Source organism: Trachurus japonicus, chromosome 18 (assembly GCF_045865225.1).
Source record: "Trachurus japonicus isolate A0001 chromosome 18, Traja_1.0".
NCBI lineage: Eukaryota > Metazoa > Chordata > Actinopteri > Carangiformes > Carangidae > Trachurus > Trachurus japonicus.
The window spans coordinates 27,804,691-27,822,042 of record NC_140924.1 but is presented as its reverse complement, the minus strand read 5'-3'; the positions used below and the strand labels follow the sequence as shown (position 1 = coordinate 27,822,042).

The 17,352-nt window shown below is 43.0% G+C and overlaps 2 protein-coding genes across 10 annotated transcripts; both read left to right on the top strand.

Annotated features, from left to right (window-relative positions):
• The first annotated feature begins 1,794 nt into the window (after window positions 1–1,794).
• Window positions 1,795–6,805, top strand: LOC146969512 (E3 ubiquitin-protein ligase TRIM39-like). 4 transcript variants are annotated; one of them, XM_085806219.1, is made up of 8 exons: window positions 1,795–2,062; window positions 3,584–4,150; window positions 4,262–4,357; window positions 4,846–5,079; window positions 5,317–5,464; window positions 5,616–5,642; window positions 5,869–6,014; window positions 6,127–6,805. In XM_085806219.1, the coding sequence occupies exons 2-8, from the start codon at window positions 3,587–3,589 to the stop codon at window positions 6,556–6,558; spliced, it is 1,647 nt and encodes a 548-aa protein (XP_085662345.1). In that variant the 5' UTR covers window positions 1,795–2,062; window positions 3,584–3,586; the 3' UTR covers window positions 6,559–6,805. The 4 variants fall into 4 exon arrangements, with proteins under 4 accessions (XP_085662345.1, XP_085662346.1, XP_085662344.1 ...); XM_085806220.1 differs by lacking the exon at window positions 1,795–2,062 and adding an exon at window positions 3,026–3,062; XM_085806218.1 differs by lacking the exon at window positions 1,795–2,062 and adding an exon at window positions 3,026–3,074.
• Window positions 6,806–6,919: 114 nt separating this feature from the next.
• Window positions 6,920–17,078, top strand: rpgrip1 (RPGR interacting protein 1). Of its 6 annotated transcripts, none has more exons than XM_085806210.1 (32): window positions 6,920–7,057; window positions 7,254–7,369; window positions 7,802–7,931; window positions 8,130–8,183; window positions 8,273–8,393; window positions 8,546–8,751; window positions 8,859–8,961; window positions 9,152–9,292; window positions 9,471–9,576; window positions 9,672–9,695; window positions 9,787–9,933; window positions 10,014–10,087; window positions 10,232–10,452; window positions 11,232–11,338; window positions 11,471–11,521; window positions 11,607–11,786; window positions 11,923–12,040; window positions 12,224–12,387; window positions 12,487–12,832; window positions 13,030–13,187; window positions 13,556–13,788; window positions 13,944–14,059; window positions 14,256–14,455; window positions 14,693–14,749; window positions 14,842–15,038; window positions 15,197–15,275; window positions 15,412–15,469; window positions 15,609–15,703; window positions 15,883–16,072; window positions 16,169–16,253; window positions 16,360–16,487; window positions 16,785–17,078. In XM_085806210.1, exons 3-32 carry the CDS (start codon window positions 7,841–7,843, stop codon window positions 17,051–17,053), a joined length of 4,119 nt encoding a protein of 1,372 aa, XP_085662336.1. In that variant the 5' UTR covers window positions 6,920–7,057; window positions 7,254–7,369; window positions 7,802–7,840; the 3' UTR covers window positions 17,054–17,078. The 6 variants fall into 6 exon arrangements, with proteins under 6 accessions (XP_085662336.1, XP_085662338.1, XP_085662341.1 ...); XM_085806212.1 differs by having other exon boundaries at window positions 6,967–7,057; window positions 7,249–7,369; XM_085806215.1 differs by lacking the exon at window positions 6,920–7,057 and having other exon boundaries at window positions 7,145–7,369; window positions 15,412–15,460.
• The last annotated feature ends 274 nt before the right edge of the window (window positions 17,079–17,352 follow it).

Below are 17,352 nucleotides of genomic sequence, written 5' to 3'. Positions count from 1 at the left end.
CTCGTGACTATTCTCATAATTCAGATTTTTTTTGGTGGTCATGAAGGCAACACCCCCCCTCAGCTTTCGCTCTCCTGCTGCACAGGCGCACTGGCTGCATGTGAGCGAGAGGAGCAAGGTGTGTACACACCACAGATAGATGGAGGGAGGGAGCAGCCTGGTTTGTCAGGTTTGATTCAACCGGCTAATTGTGATTTATGAGGAGGATGATAGTGAGGCGGCTTAATTGGTCCCAATCCCTACTCTTGAGACTGGAGTAGTATACTCACTGCGATGCAATGCAAACCGATTTCCAGGACACTGCTTCAGGATTATAAGACTGTTTCTACAATGGTTAGGCATAGACTGCCCTATTTTATGTCCTCATGTTGTCGTATTGCCCGAATAACACGCATTTATTTCATCTTGTACTGACCTGTAATGCCCATGTTTATGATCCAACAAATAAATGGGATATATGATTATCACATGAGCCTAGTATATCTCCTGTGGTATCATAGTGGATCATGTAAATACTGTACACTTCTGCATAAACGTGACTGTGAGCACTCCCTGCTGGTATGAAGGTACATTACACCAGTGGTACATCAGTGTCACCCACTGATCTACACCTATTATGAACACCACAGAGTGTGTGTGTTGTTTTTTTATGGTGTGGGTTCACCAAAGGAGTGCTTGGTTTGGTGAATGGGTTAGGACCACTGAGGATTTGGTTGAGAATTAAATTTAGTGCTGAGGAAAAACTGTAAAATGCCAGTAATGGCAGCGGTGATAGCAGTATTATTAGTAGGAGTTAAGTGGTATACCTTTATTTGGTAATTATTTTGTTGATGGTTAACTTGTTATTTTTTCCATGTGGTTGAGCACCTGATTAAATCCTTAAATAACCATTTAATTTGCTAAACAATCACTGTTTCAATAGATTTCTTCTTCTTATCAGGGTGTGTTTCTGTGTCTATTGTTTCTATTGGTTCTCTCCAGCCTTCCCCCACAGTTTACCCATGCACACTTAACAGGATTTTTAAAACTCAATAGAAGAGGAGCATAAGTAGAAAGCGTCCACAATGCCAGAAAACAACAACAAGTGCAGTAAAGGAAGACATATGATAAGTGAAATAAACACTGATTTAAACAGTCAGTGATCTAATCTGCAAATAATTCACAAAACCTTTGACAGCATATAAAATTGTATGGGTTTTGCTAAGTGCGCTGTGCTGCCACAGTCTCATCCGTCCTGTGGCAAGCCCATGTTTCCACATGGCTGCACAAGAATAGGAGAGAAGAATATGCACGGTGTATGCACGGCTACCAACAGATGGCCTGCACTGACTAAGTGTGGAGATGGATACGTTGTTAACAGAGTTTAGAGATTCTGTCAGATTCACACTGATGTCAGGCACCATTGTAGTGTGAGGCTTCTCTTTCATCTCTGGTGACAGGGCTCAGTGAGTAAAACCGATCTTTCAAACTGGGTTTCAGACTTAATTTTATTTTGACGTTGATGGGAACGTTTTACGTTGATTTTAAAGAGCTCTCTTGGGAGAAGAAAAAAAAGAACCAGCTAATTTACCCACAGAAGTTTAAATAGCCAGTTAGAGCAATAAATAAAACTGAACCACATGTGACTGAGAGCTGGAGTTCATCCTTAATAAATCTTGTCTGGGGTGGAGCTGCTGGACAGTTATTGTAGACACTAACAGTAATACTAAGGAAGGAGTAACAGATACATTAAGCAGTTGGATATATGGCTCTGTTGACACAGGAAACCATACTAAAGTTTTCACTTCTCTTTTTGTGTCTCAGTTCCTTCAAACACAGGAAATGTCAGATCAACAGGGCAAAGTGTGACCAGTATCACTCTACAGTGGGACAAAGTGAACAACAACGTCAGCTTTATTCTCCAGTTTGATGGTTCGGAGACAAACATCCCTGCACCAGATGGAGATGGACCAGTAACTCACACAGTCTCATCTCTCTCTGCTGGAACCAAACACACATTCACTCTCCTCTCTGTGTCTGAGAACATCCGAAGCAGCAGAGTCAACATCACCTGCAGTCACTGGTGAGATATACAGTATGTCCTCTTCACTGGTGTTGTGTGTTTATTACAGACAAATGTAAACAAACTTGATGGTGAAATGTGTTGAATGCCTGGTGTTTCCCAGGAACTGATTTATGTCAGTTTAGTTATTTCTAAATGATCATCCAGTGAGCTGATAGCTACCAAGCAGGTAGGAGCAGTGTAAACAAAGCAGATAGCAGTTACTATGAGCCAGACTGTACAGAATGAATGAAATAAAACATAAGTCATTTTCAGATTGTAATATCAACAACAACCACTCTACATTGAATGTTGATTACCAGTAGTGATTTGGATGGCTCTGACACCATCCTCCTAAATTAAACTTGCAATAACAAAGATAAAATATGAAGAACTTGTGAACATGAAGAACAAACAACATTTTTAAAGCTACTTCATTTTTGTCTCAGCTCCTCCTCAGATCAATTTTCACTCACTCTGGTGAGATGTTTAATGTTTCTTGATGTCTGAGTTGTGTGACCGCAGTCCTCTCAGTTCTCAGTAAATGAAACTGATCCCACCCAGTCATGTTTCACATCACATTTTTCTCCTGTCAGTGTGAGCAGTGGTTGGACAGTTTTTCACACTTGTATGTCATAGCCTAGTTTGTATTCTAGTTTGTAATTATGGGAAATATATTTTATGAGATGAAATGCAATTTGACCCATCTAGAGAATTTTCTTAAAACAACCCTATCCCAAATTCATACTACAATAACAACTCTATATAAACATAATATTAACAGTGTATGCTGGTAGTGACAGTACAAATACAACACTATATTACAAAGAACTGCAACACAATACAAACTCAGCGAGGCAGCTGATCTACACCCACGTTGGAACCATGTCGTTCCAAGGTGGGAGGAGGAAACGCTGCAGGGAAAAAAAATTCCAGAGGGCGTGTCACCAGAAAAACAAGGAGGACTTTAGCTTCACAGTCCCCGTGTTTGCCTTTGCTACCTCAGAGGTCAAGTTTCACAGTGAGCACCGAGGTTGGATCAAGACGAACTAACAGATGGGTATGATTCATTTGGATTTTCAGTGTTGTCTACAATGTCTTGTGCTAGGCAGGTGAAATACAGTTTAAGAGGGACTAATGTTGAAAGCATTGTAGCCGTCTACTGGTGGAGTGTGTGGTGAATTACGGGTGTGTGGGGAACGGTAAAACACTTGTAGGAGGATGAATTACTCTGGGTGGAACGGAGCATGCATGTGTTTGTGTTTTACAACTAGTGTGCTTGGTACGTGATTGGAGCTGAAGCGAGAGTGAGTTTCTGAGAGTGAGTGAGAAGCTGAGTCATAACTGCAGCTGGACTTTGGCCAGTGGGCAGGATTGTTTAAGGTTAATGATAAGCAGGTTCGGATGTTCCTGTATAAATAGTTGTTATAGTTCCTGCAAGTGATTGGTATTGTATCTAATCAAATTTGCTCTGTGAACCCTGTGGTTGAGAATTATCCATTTCTTATTTTTAATCAGTTAACTTATTTCTTTTTTCCTCAGGTCATGGCTTCTCCTAGCATTCTCCTGTCAGACATGCAGTTTCAGTGTTGCATCTGTCAGGATGTTTTCTCTGAGCCAGTCTCCATTCCCTGTGGTCACAGCTTCTGCTTCACCTGCATCACATCACACTGGGACCACGGCCTTGCCATCAACTGTCCTAAATGTCAGACAGTCTTTGAAGGCCGCCCAGAGCTTTGTGAAAACTTTTTTGCCAAGGAAATGTCAGAGCAGATCCGAGCAAGAAGGCAGAACAGCATCACACCAGGAAAAAACATAAACTGTGATGTGTGCGTCGGGACGCAAGCTAAAGCCGCGAAGTCTTGCCTCACGTGTCTGACCTCATACTGTGACAGTCACCTGGAGCCTCACCTGAGAGTCGCCACCTTGAAGATTCACAAGTTAATTGAGCCTATCGCAATGCTGGAAAGCAGGATGTGTAAAAGGCACCAAAGGCTCCTGGAGCTGTACTGCAGGAGTGACCAGAGGTGTGTGTGTGTGATGTGTACGGAGACCGATCACCGCAGTCACGACACTGTCCCAGTGGAGCGGGAGAGTGAGGCCAAAAAGGTGAGGTCCTGAACACTTCATCACCATTTTGCCAACATCCCATCAAACTCTTTGACAGCCTTTGGACTTTAATTTCAGCTTTGGTTTTTGATTCTCTCTTGTGATGTTCAGACTCAGATGAAAAGAGTGGAGGTTGATATTCAGCAGATGATCCACGACAGACTGCACAAAGTGGAGGAGATCAAACACACTGTGGAGCTCAGCAAAGTGAGTTAAGAGGAGATCAGTGGATGTTTCTGTGTGAAAACTGGGCCGTAGAAGAATAGATAGAAACAACCACTTTTCACAGAAGAAATCTTAAGTTTATGTGTATGTGTGTATAATATATATATAAATACATGGTATATAGTTTAATGTATAGAGAAAAATTAAAGGAAAGGGTCTCAGTAATGTGTTCGCAGTAAGCTGAACATCTTCAATGGCTGTGAATAGCATATGATTCACATTCGTTTAATATTCGTCAAACTGTTGAGTGACCCTGTGTACATCATCATCATTCTTGTTTCTTCATAGACTGTATAAAAAAAGTTTACCTCAGAACTTTACCTTACCTTACTTGGAGTTATAAAAGCTAACAGTGTTAGCAGCAGGGACTGCAGTCGTACTAATACATCCTCTGCTCTGGACACTGATTTCTTCCATCCATATACACTGTGTTACAAATTCAGTAATTTGTCCTTATTGAATGTCTCCAGCAAAACTCAAAGAGGGACATCAGTGAAAGCCTGGAGGTCTACTCCATTCTGCTCCGTTCCTTGGAGAGAGGTCAGGCAGAGCTGGTGGACACAATCCAGAGGAAGCAGGCAGCAGCAGAGCAGAGGGCAGAGAGGCTCATCGCACAGCTGGAGCTGGAAATCACCGAGCTGGAGAGGAAGAGAAGTGAGATGCTGCAGCTTTCTCTCTCCGAGGACCACCTCCATCTACTGCAGGTCAGGAATCTAGATGGAGAGATGAGCAGTCAGAGTGATTATCATCACTGGTGTTAGAAAATATTGATGATTTGTCATGGTTTTGCTCATCACATAAAATGTCATAGAGACGCAAGAGTCACCAGAGAGCATTATGAAGACAATGATTCCTAGTTTATCTACAGTATGTTTCCATCTCATGTGATGTTGTCCAGTCTCATCACAACCTTCCCTATCTTATTTGGTTTATTGTGTCAGAGGTTTCCAGCCCTGAGTTCTCCTCCATCTGTCAAAGCCTGCTCTGACATCATCGTCCATTCAGACACATGTTTGGGGACTGTGAGGGCGGCGCTGGCCAACACAGAAGAGCAGCTCCAGCTGGCTCTCAAAAAGCTTTCCACTCAAGGTCAACAATCTCTGCACTACCACGCTACTCTCTGTAACAAAACATCTGATTGAATCACTGAGTCACTGATCACAGCTTGAACACAGGAATGCCGTTTGTCTCATTTTGGTTCCTGTGTTTTCTACTGTGTCTCCTGTGTTTTTACTCACAGTGCATGAGAAGATGCAGCAATATGCAGGTACAGTGTGTTATTTAGACAGTAAAACAGTTAGTTTCACATCTTTCAGCATCTGTCACTGTTCTCTCTTTGTTACACTGTCTTATCCTGTTTCTCAGCGAATAGGGATGGATATCTCCTGCCTTTGTACCAATGAATACAATGTTTTTCTGAACACTAATGAATTATTTAAGTAAAGAGGATTTAAGGTTTAAGTTGTGCAAACTGTCTGTGTATGAACTACCAGCTGATGTTTGTCTGGACCCGAGGACAGCCAACCCATGGCTGGTTCTATCAGAGGACAGGAAACAGGTGTGGGATGGAGACGATGAACAGAACCTGGTGGCCACACCACAGCGTTTTGACACAGCACCGTGTGTCATCGCCACTCAGGTAAATACAAATGTGGTTTGTGTTTGTCGCTTTATTAATGTTATGTTTTTCTTTTCTTTTCCATGCACTGGGAAGTAGAGTGAGAGTGACTTGAGGTGTTCTTGCTATGCAGGGTTTCACCACAGGGAGGCACTACTGGGAGGTGGACGTGGAAGAAAAGACAGCGTGGGACCTGGGTGTTGCTCGTCAGTCAGTCAAGAGGAAAGGTGTGGTGACACTGTGCCCAGAGGACGGCTACTGGACTGTTTGTCTAAGGAAGGCCAGTGAGTACCGGGCATGTGCAGGACAGGCTGAGCTGCTGTGTCTGGCTCAAAGGCCGCAGGTTGTCGGGGTGTTCTTGGATTATGAGGAGGGGACAGTGTCCTTTTATGATGCCGAGGCCCAGTCACACATCTATTCCTTTACACAGGTCCAGTTCTCTGAGCCCATTTTTCCCTTTTTTAACCCAGATATGAAGGATGGTGGTTGTAACAGAAGACCACTGACCATCCGCCCTGTCAGCACAGTCAATGGAAGTGGGGATTTAGATGATATTACAATTTGATGTGAAATGTGTTCAGAGTCTGCTTTTATTTTTATAATTTTAAACAGCATAAAACCTGTTTGTATCATGTCAACCACTTTTTTAACAACTTTCAAGCTCTTTTCTGAAATCTATTGTACAGAGATACAATGAATTATACACTTCATCACCATTTGATGTTTCATATACAACAGTAATTACTTAAAACATATGAAGAATTTCTGAATCACTGCACTCCCTCAATAAATGTCAAACTGTTGAAACTGCAGACCTGTTCTCCTCTTTCTTATTTATCTTCCCTTCACTTGTGCTCTCTTAAAGAATAACACCTTTAGCACAAACCTGCTCCTCTCAAATAATAACTGTCCACAGTCATTACAGGCTAGATTCTACAACCTGACTGTTGCTAATCAGATTAGCACAGAGACAAGATTAGCCTCAAGGCAGATGGAGCACTGAGGGAGACTTCAAGATTGAGTCTTGGGAGGAAGAATTATACACAGATACTCTACTCTCACAGGTATGTCACTGAATTATATGCCTGCACGCAAGCTTGTAGTCATTGCAAGTAATCATTTAACACTTGTGTTAATTGCTGAATGAACTGTAACTAGGAGACACACTGTATCTGTAAAGACAGATACAATTGGCTGTAAAAGAAGAGAGTAGGGAGGAAGGGATGAAGAGGGATTAAAACTGATATTATCCAAGCACAGGGCGGAGACACATCTACAGAGCCTACAGATTACAATGGACACCAGCTGAAGCAGGAACGCTGCACATTTCTTTACTAGAAATAGATAAACTGACTTCTGAAGGCGAGTGAACAAGGGTAAGTCCAGTTTTTAGCCAACATAGTTTTCAGTGAATGTGTGATACTATAGGTGGCAGTATCAAAATCAATGCAATGTTGTATGTATACTGTTAATCATTAGCTGTACATGAGTGTAGACTTTGAATTGGCTATTGGCTAGTATTGATCTTGTGTTTGTTTAAGAGTTCATCTCTGTGTTTTGGAAAGCATTCCTGCCAGCAGCTCATAGTTTTGGAATATAGAATAAATGTAACATAATGTTAACAACCACAAATCATTAACATTGCAAGACTCTTTTATGAATGATCTTTTTTTCTGCCAACTGCCTCAGTTATCAGAATATTGAATGAAAAAAACATCCACATCCCAGTTTGTCACTTCACCTGGTGCAGGCCGGGACACCAGCGATCGATATCAGTGTGACAGGTTTGTTGTTGTGGCTTTTCCAAGACTGGAGCTCTCTGATTGGCTGAGTCGAAGTGAAGCAGTATGATGTCGCCAGTCGTGGATGAGACGGCTGGAGATCTCCCAGTCAGAGATGTGGGACTGATGAAGGGGGTACTTATGCCAACTACCAAAGGTGTGTGTGTGTGTGTGTGCAGTGGTGTGTTGCATGTGTATATGTACACTTTTGTAGAAAATAATTACTTTTTCTATGTATTAACAACAGAGATCATTGGCAATTTGGGAGTTTATAATGTAGATCTTCAAAAATAGTGGATTTAAGTGTCTGTTAATATGATTTTTATAAATGTTGCCCTCCTGCTGTTATCCCCAGATACTCTACGTGATGTGAAGCCATGGAAGAAGCATCATGTCATGAGGACTAAGGGTAAAACCACTTTACAAAACTATTGCTGTCAACAACTGTTGCATAAAATGTACAAGAAAATAAATATTTTTCTGTATCTCTCTCTCCAGTCGACCCTCAGCGCCTCTTTAAGTTTCCCAGAGAGCAGCTTGAGGACCTGTGTCTGCGGCTGCAGGAGGAGAACAGTGTGCTAAGGCAACACACACGCACACAGGAGCATAGGTTACGCAGGTAACACATTAACAACAACCAGAGCATATCCATGCCATCTCATTTTTCAGTGATGCTCATTTTTGTTGCGGCGCTAGTGTGTGATTCAAAGTCATGCATGATAAAGACAAAGGTCCCAGTGAGGTTGATTTAACAACTGCTCTTTGTCCCAGGATGTCCGCCAGACTGACGCGTCTCCGTCAGGCCCGTCCTGGTTGCAGTGGTGTGAAGGACAGGGACATGGAGGACACCATACAGGAGCTGGAAGCGTGTGTGGCTATGCTGGAGAGCCAGAAAGGGGTGCTGCAGAACAAACTCAGCCTGGCCAAGCAGCACATTTTAGACCTAGGTGGACGCACAACGTACAGGTTCAGCAAAGGTGTGTGTGTTGTGAAAACATCTAGCATAAAGGAGGCAAATGTGACCAGAGCTTTATCCTCCATCTCTACCTTTTCATCCCTCTCTGCTCCTTGTTCTTCTGGACAGGTAAAAGTATGGAAATGGAGGGTGCAGTCAGGAGGGCAGCCCAGACAGCCCCGCCCCGCTACGGCCCCATGATGGAAGACAGCAGGGCAGAGATGGAGAGACTGTAAGTGTCTCGTGCAATTTCTCATTTCACCACTGTCCTGCAAAGCCTCAGACTGCTTTGCCTCTGATTACACACTCATCAGCTCCTATCCACAAAAAATGAGAATGATAAACCTTTTACACTACATGTGTTTTTCCTCTTTACCCAAATCTCTCCATACTGTACCTCATGCCCACCTCTTCCACACCAGCAGGTCCAGTCTGACAGAGCAGGTGAGAGTGACAGAGCTGGAGCTGACAACCCAGAGCCTCCGAGACACACTGAGAGAGAAAGAGAAGGAGATAGAGGGAACCATGAGAGAGATGAAGAAGCATCAGGCTGACAGACACAGGTGGATAACACAGAAATAATACTGACACTACTTTTACTAATACTTCTGATAATGTTACTCTAGTTGTCTTAAGTAGTAAAATATTACTAAGGTAGCACTTTCGCATCTTCATTGCAGTGTTCTTTCCACCAGCTGCAACAATGTGAATGAAATATTGAATTCTTTGTTTTCCTATCAGGATAACTATCAGAGAGAATGTGGATCTGATTCGTTTACAAAAGCAGCTTTCAGACAAGAGCACTACCCTGAGAGCCACACAGCAGAAGTTCAAGGACCTGCAAGAAGTAAGAGTAACTGTCAGCCATGTGTCCTGCACATTAATAAGAGCTTCGTTTTCTCTCACTGACTAGTTTCTGTCTTTCTCTCTTTGTCTTTACAGGTGTATGAGAGTCAGCTGGAAGAGGTAAAAACCTTTGCACAAACAGCTATAAATGAATATAGTACTATATGTGTGGATAAATTGGTCTTATGCATGAGTAATGTTTCCATCCCAGAGTCAGAGGTCACTGAGGGAAAGCCAGGGAGCTCTGCTAGAGAAAGTGGAGGAGCTGACTGAACAGCTGAAGCAGGAGAGACAGAGAGCGCTGGGACTGGAGGGACAACTCACCTCTGCTACGCTGTCTCTACAGAACCTGCACAAGGTAGACTCCAACAAAGAGACAAGACGGCACATGCAGATAGATATTAATATCAATGTTAATTTATCTTATTTATGTTTCAGCTACAGGAGAGGATATCAGACCTGGAGGGAGAGAGAGATCTGATAAAACAAAACTATGACACTCTGCTAGAACGGTAAGAGTTAAGGTCCTCTTGCAAAACAATCTGATGTAATGGGCTACATAAATCAAGAGGCTACACTGATGAAACCTTTGCTTTTCTGGAAACTAGAATTAATTGTTATCATGTTGGTTTACAGCTGCCTGTTCTCTTGTCTAGTACTTTATCTGCTCACAGTGACCATGATGGCCATGTAGAGAGACATAGGGAAGTGGTCTACAGGAGTGAGGACGTGGGGGAACACGAAGGCAGGCTGGATGTCCAGAGACTGCAGGACATACTGAAAGTAGAGAGGGAGCAGAGAGGCAGACTGGAGCTGGACAGAGAGAAACTGAGACACGAGAAGCAGATATTAGAGGAGCAGAGAGACCGAGAAAGAGGTAGGAGTCACATCATGTTGGCACTACATTCACTACAACTACGGAGACAACTTATCTCACACCTTGAACCAAGTTTCCCACTGGAAGGAGCCTCTCTATATGTAGCTACTGGGCATTTTGTCCTGTGTATTTGAATCAGGCACCCTCTGATTGAGCTTGGCCATTTATTTGGTCGCTCTGTCCCATCACCCTGCAGTGTTCGTTAGACAGGAGATGTCAGTGTGTTCATGTTTGGTATCATTGTACCGGTCTCAGTGCGAGAAGTACAAGGGTCTAAGTGGTAAAACACACTAGGATTAACTTACATATGATATTTCTGAATCTTGGTAGAAGGGATACTTCCACTCCCTCCCTGCTATTATGGTATGGAATACCCCCTGAAGGTCAAAAGGTCACCACATGTGAAACAAAGATTCATTTCAGACTTGTCCTTAACATCGGAACTTATGTATTTTGCTGGTTGCTGGTTAATCATTAATTTTCATTGATACATTTAGTGGCTGTTGGAGTCTAAAACATTTTACAGTTACTTTACTTTAATACAACCTCATCGTAGCACCAGTATGCCAGAATAGGCAGTTGGGAGACACAGACACAGACCTAAGTGTCCTTCCCTTACACAACTTGAAACAAATTGATCTGGAAATAATCAATGAAGATTCACTATGCTGTCAAATATTACATTACCATAGACCTGTCCTCTGCAACAGAAGTAAATAGAATCCCTCAATTCAAACTAAATGTCACTCATTTCTTATGTCCTGTGTTTTTTCCTTTAGAGTTTTCTGTGACAGGGAAAGACAAACGAGAGCATCTGGAACGAGAGGTTCTCCAGTACAGAGAGCAGGTCTCTGCTCTGCAGGACAGACTGGACTCTGTCACCAAGGTTAGGATGAAGAATGGAGTTATGTACTCCCACACAGCTGTTTCACACATCTGTCTGTGTTTTCTGTGTCTTATCCTGTTTTAGGTGCATATCCTGACACAGTTTTCATCTTCTCCATTCCCTCTCTTCTAGGAGTTTGATATGAGTGTTGAGGATCTCAGTGACACTCTTATGCAGATCAAGGTTGGTACCCGCTTGATGCTCACTGCTCTAAAAGACCAAATCAGTTGCTTTTCAGCCTTGTGTCATGCTCTCACTTCAACTACAGGCATTTAGGATACAGCAGGAGAGCAGGGGGGGTCTGCCCTTCCAATGGGCTGATGCCAAGATGGAGGATGTGCCCCGTGATCTGGTCAGCATCCAGGCATCGCTTGCTGAGACTGTGCTGGAGTTACAGAAAACCAGAAACCTTCTAATGCTGGAGCACCGCATCACTAAAGACCTGCAGGTACACAGACTGATCAACTGAGCTGAAAGAAACGGAATTTTACTTTATTTATCATATGGTATCAAATATTTTATCAAGCCCTGACAATACTGAATTAACACTGTCTGTTTTTTCTCTCCCCCATTTTAACCTGAAGGAAGAGTTGAAGACTGTCAGTCAGAGGATGGAGAGAGAGAGGGAGGAGAGCAGGAGGAGGGTGGCAGAGAAAGACAAACTTTTATCGAAAAGAGCTCTTCAGATCAACACTTTGCAAGGTATGAACAGTAACAACAAAGTCATTATCAAGAGGAAAGTCCAGAATTAAATACAATGTTGTAATGTTATTCAGTCAGTTGTTGGTGTACAGGAAGTTTGTTTCGATCACTAGTGGATGGTTAGCTTTAATAAAAAGGCTCCTCCTCCAGAATCTCAGACCTTTATGTCTTTGTACTCAAAAGCCCAGTTGAAGGAGTTAGCATACAGCCCCAGGAACTACAAACGGACCATACCAATCCAGTACACCTGGCCAGCAGGTGAGCAGGAGGTGGCGCAGCCCATTGAAGACGACACGTCTTTTTCTCAGCTGAGAGCTGGCGAGTCCCTGCTGGAGATCCACCTGAAGGTGAAAACTCAGACCTTGTATCTGAACTAGTGTATTTATCCTGAATAATTCCATGGAAGTCTCCCAAGAAGCTGATATCTGCTGTTTATGCTCCTGCAGGCTGCCGCCTTCACTCCAGCAGGGCTGCGAATTATGGGCAGGATCCGTGCAGGAGTGTCCCACGGCGAGGACATAGTGACCTTCTGCACCTACGGCCTCCTGGACTTCGAGGTGCACTCCACTCCTCTTGTTTCAGGCAGTCAGCCCAACTACGGCTTCACATCCCGCTATGCTCTAACAGCCCGTGATCTGGGCAAGCTGGGAGGTCAGGGGTCAAGGGTCAGAGTGGAGCTCCACCAGGCGGTAGGAGGGGTCAGATTTGTGACACATGGAAGTGGACAAATGTCTCTCATGGGTGCCATGGAGAAAAGAGGGGAGCGTATCAGTGGACGTGTCAGTATCACGGGTCAGTCCTTTCACATATCTAAATAGTAATAAAGAAGTCGATGCTTCCTCCCCTGTGTACAGTCTGTTAACATGTTTACAGAATGAAAATATTAAAAGCCTGCTCATTAACTGTCTTTGGTAATCTCCATTTGGTTTGAAAAATAAATGCCTCAACTCATGTCAGAAACATTCTGACATCCTGTGGTCCTCTCTTAGGCCGTGAAGCTGAAATGATCGGTGTTGTGGATTTCTGGGTGCGGCTCTTCCCTCCAGCTGAGCCCATGGACACTGTGGTAGAGAAACCAACTGGCAGGACAACAGTGACACTAAGGAGTCCTGTGCAGATCTCTTATGGCTGGCAAGAGAGAAACGAGGTAAGATGGAGAAAAACAAGTTCTAAACAAAATTCATATATTTATTGATTTATATTTACTTTTCTTTCTGGAATCTTGCAGTACAAATGGTTTTGATAATGTTTCCCACAGTGTGTGACAATGAATTGAACAAGTCTTGCTGCTGTGTACAGTTGCCTCTAGGGAAAAAAGGTGAACTGATTTGAGTTGAACTATACTGGAGTGGAAAATGTCTTTAATTCCCAGTGCACACAACCAGATCCATATATCTGGCTAGATATCTCAGATACCTGTGTAATTTTGGTGACATCATCCTTTAAACTATAATGTTCTGCCTCTAAGCCTGTACAGGACCTGTGTTTATGACCTTTTTTGTGTGATTATAACAGGAGTTACATGACTATGGTCAGGGGATCCCTAATGAGCTGGCAGTCATGTTGGAGCGCTGCGTGGGCCTTAATGCTCGCTGGCCAGGACTACTTCCTGACGCCTACCTGACCTACCGGTTCTACGACCTGCCGCCTCACGTCTCTCAAACAGTGCAGTGCAGCGCCGACCCAGTGTTCAATGATACCACCAGCTACCCACTAGCAGTAACAGCTGATGTGTTGCATTACTTGAGGTATGGTGTATGTTTTTGAGTTGAAGTTGACCATTATTGCATAAAATATATAAGAATATATTATTGTATTTGTATGTCCGATGTTGTTAACAATTGTCATAATGCTATAGAATCCCTGTTTTTGCAAAATACTAAAACCATTCATCTTTACCCAGGTCTAGTAGTCTCTGGCTGTATGTGTTTGATGACAGCGATGACCAGATACCACCATCCTATCTGGCCAAGACCCCCATACCTCTGCGAGCCCTGGCTACAGGCAGGGACATCAGAGGTGAGACAGAGAAAAGCAGATGAAATACAGTCAATGAATGCAGTGTTCATCTCTTTAGATGAAGGTAGAAACCAGCATGTTGTTTTCACGTTCATTAATTAGAATTTCAGACAAAAGGGCAAAATGATCCTTGTCAGTAAGCTGGTCTGAAATCAGCCACTCAATGGTTTGTAAATGTCTCTCTCTGTCCTGCCAGGTGATTATGTTCTGCGGGATGCAGCCGGCGGACCACGCGGCATGGTCAGGGTCCTCATAAAGTGGAAGTACCCCTTCCAGCCACCAGGGGATGACTTGCTGGGTAGACAGAGAGGAAAGCAGGAAAGCAGTGAGACTGAGGACAGGGGCAGAGAAGAGGCCGGGGTGTCACAGAGGCCCATAGCCAAGCCCAGAGTGAAGGTCATTTGTAATTCTGCTCCGTTGAAAACAATGCTCACAGGAGCTGTGCATATATTTTACATCCATTTGTCTAATGAGAGTATGGAGTTATCAAAAACAATGAAAACCTCAAACCGCCTATATATTCAATTTATCTGCATTATGTCATGGGACCAGTGGGTGAAAAGCTTTTGTGTGTGTTCAAACAAACACTCTGATCTCTGGTTTGATTTTTTTTTTTGTCTTCCTTTGCCACAGACTCAGCTACTTGAGCCAAGAGAAACCAAAGCAGCACAGAAAGAGACAAAAGCCTGGGTAAGGCTTAAGCCCCTACAAAAGTATTCTATTGTACCCCAGCTGAACTTTTCATGATTGTTCTGTTTACCGGTGTATTCATCTCTCCACAGCCTCAGCCTCCACCTGGCAAACAGAAAAGCTCACAGACCACACGACAGGAACAAACCACCTCTGTGAAACCTGTGTCCTCTCATCAGTCCACAACCAGGAAGAGATCCACGAAGAGGTCACCAGAGCTTCACCCAGGCACATCCCATCAGACATCTGATCCAGGACGGGCCACACCCTCTCGTTTACCAACTAGCAAGTAAGTTGTTCATCAGTCCGTTATCTTGTTATTATCATCACTGATGTTCTTAAGGCTGTAAGAGTGTTTCATTATTGTGTTGAGGGGTGGAAATAAAAATAACTTTTGTAACTAAAACTTTTGTAAATACAATGAAAACATGTGTATTCTTGTTGAAGATCATCAGAGGGAACTTCTCCCAGACGATCACCAGCTACACTGTCCAGGAGAAGTTCTGCCAGCGATGCTAAGACTCAGGTAGGAGTTACTGAGACATTTTCTCCAACAATAAGTATCAGTTAAAGCTGTGATGTGGAAGGAGAAGAAGGAAGGAATTAGACGCCACTTGAAAACTGGCATGTGTGTGGGCTCATATCACATCTCTCCTTCTCAGGACCTTCTCTCTGTGGATCAGGTGTCGGAGGATGAAGAGGAGGGGAAGAGTGAGAGTGGTAACTATTCACATATACACAATAGGCTGATAAACACCTGCCTTAGGTTTCTCTCAGTAATTTTAACCCTCACTCTGCTGCTGTGTAAATAAGCAAAAAATGAAATGAATCTGGTCTCTTGGCTTTTTTCTCCATACAGCTGCTGCAGGAGATAGTGAAGCCCCCGAGTCTTCAGAGTCAAGTTCAGCACAAAGTGACATAATTGTCATTCCACGTAAACGAAAAATTAGAAAGGTATAAATAACAGTGACAAACACTGTGACAAAATGTATTAATAAAGGACAAATAGAGAGAGCATTATTTTGTCATCTGTATATAAACATCTGTATATATATATATATATATAAATAGATGCATGATATGTAGGCCTAAGTCAGATGTGTGTGTGTGTCTCGTCTATTATTGTGTTTCAGGGAGACAAGCTGAGAGTTGAGATTCTGTCCCTGACGCTTGAGCCATCCTCACATGTGGCGTTGGATGAGTCAGTGCAGCGTGTTTTCGTGGAATATCGGCTGCTGGGCATCCCCATGGAGACGACAGAAACACCCATGTCGCTCCGCAAACCCACAGAGGGGGAGGAGATTCACTACAACTTCACACGAGGTGAGAGGTGATGATGTGGTGATGTGGTGAGGTTTCTATTGTTCACTTGTCATAGCTGCTTCATGCGAAACCAAATGTCTCTCTTGTGTCCCTCAGTGATCTATGTGGATGGCTCACGGTCGGCTTCGCTCAGACAGTATCTGTACACCATGCTGGAGGGCAGTGACCCCAACCAGGGCAGGTAATACTGTATCATTTGTTGTTGTAACTTTGCTCATTATGTTTCTCTTCTTTAGCTCCATAGACCCAGACCACAAAGTCAAATGCATGTATGTGTGTCATGGCAGGTTAAAGTTCACAGTGGTCAGTGAGCCGATGGACGATGATGAAGAGTGTGTGGATGTTGGACACGCCTTTCTGGACCTAAAAGAGCTGCTGCTTACAGGAAATGATGTTACTGAGCGACAGATTGACAGTAGGTATCAGCAGTGGGTGATGTCTTTTGTCTTTTTTGCAAAATATGTGGTGAACAAAAGGAAATCTCATACACTGTCTATCATTTTATGTTTCACTCCTCAGTCCCTCATCAGGTGGACTTTTTAAATTATTTTTGATACAATACGCCTGTCACTGAAACAACTTTTTTGTGATACAAAAAAGTGAAAACTATGTTGAGTGTGTTGTATGCCACTTACGTAATTGAATAACTATAATTATGGAGTTTTCTGACAGTCGTATTTCTTCTTTTGTGTTTCCATTTCTGTCCCTACAGTCATGAGTATGGATGAAGACGAGGAGGTGATAGGAAATCTGAAAGTGTCTCTAGAAGCAGCAAAAGCTCTGAGTGGGATATACCAGGAGTTTCACCAGGAAGATGAGACCAAAAAAGAAGATGAGACAGGTGAAGAGGAGGAGGAGGAAGAGGAGCAGGAAGAAGAGGAGGAGAAGGAGAAAGAAAAGGAAAAGGAAGAGGAGGGGCAAGAGGAGGAGAAGAAAAAAGTTCAAGCGATGGATTATGATCAGGACAGTGACTCCTACTGAAAGTAAAAAGCATGAGATGAGCGTTGTCTTTCCTTGTTTATAGCCTCAAATTAAACATAATTTTCTGAAAGCTACTGGGATATTATTCTTTTAACTTCTTTTTCTTTTTCTTTTTTTTTTTAATTTGATGTCCAGTTCTTTCCATCTCTCAAACTTCCTTTACATCCTTATCATATGTCTTGACAATATCTTTCTGATGAGGAAATGTGGATGTTCGTTTCTTAACTTCATTGAGCAATTAAATACTTAATCCTAACCCCATAAGAGCAAAATGTGTTGTTGAGTTTAAGAACCTACTC

Excerpts from the sequence above, each read along its gene's own strand:
- LOC146969512 (XM_085806219.1), top strand. The coding sequence starts at position 3,587 with ATGGCTTCTCCTAGCATTCTCCTGTCAGACATGCAGTTTCAGTGTTGC. Across the intron at positions 5,643-5,868 it reads GAAGATGCAGCAATATGCAG|CTGATGTTTGTCTGGACCCG; the intron begins GTACAGTGTGTT and ends ATGAACTACCAG. Across the intron at positions 6,015-6,126 it reads CGTGTGTCATCGCCACTCAG|GGTTTCACCACAGGGAGGCA; the intron begins GTAAATACAAAT and ends CTTGCTATGCAG.
- rpgrip1 (XM_085806210.1), top strand. The coding sequence starts at position 7,841 with ATGATGTCGCCAGTCGTGGATGAGACGGCTGGAGATCTCCCAGTCAGA. Across the intron at positions 8,752-8,858 it reads AACGTACAGGTTCAGCAAAG|GTAAAAGTATGGAAATGGAG; the intron begins GTGTGTGTGTTG and ends TCTTCTGGACAG. Across the intron at positions 8,962-9,151 it reads AGGGCAGAGATGGAGAGACT|CAGGTCCAGTCTGACAGAGC; the intron begins GTAAGTGTCTCG and ends CTTCCACACCAG.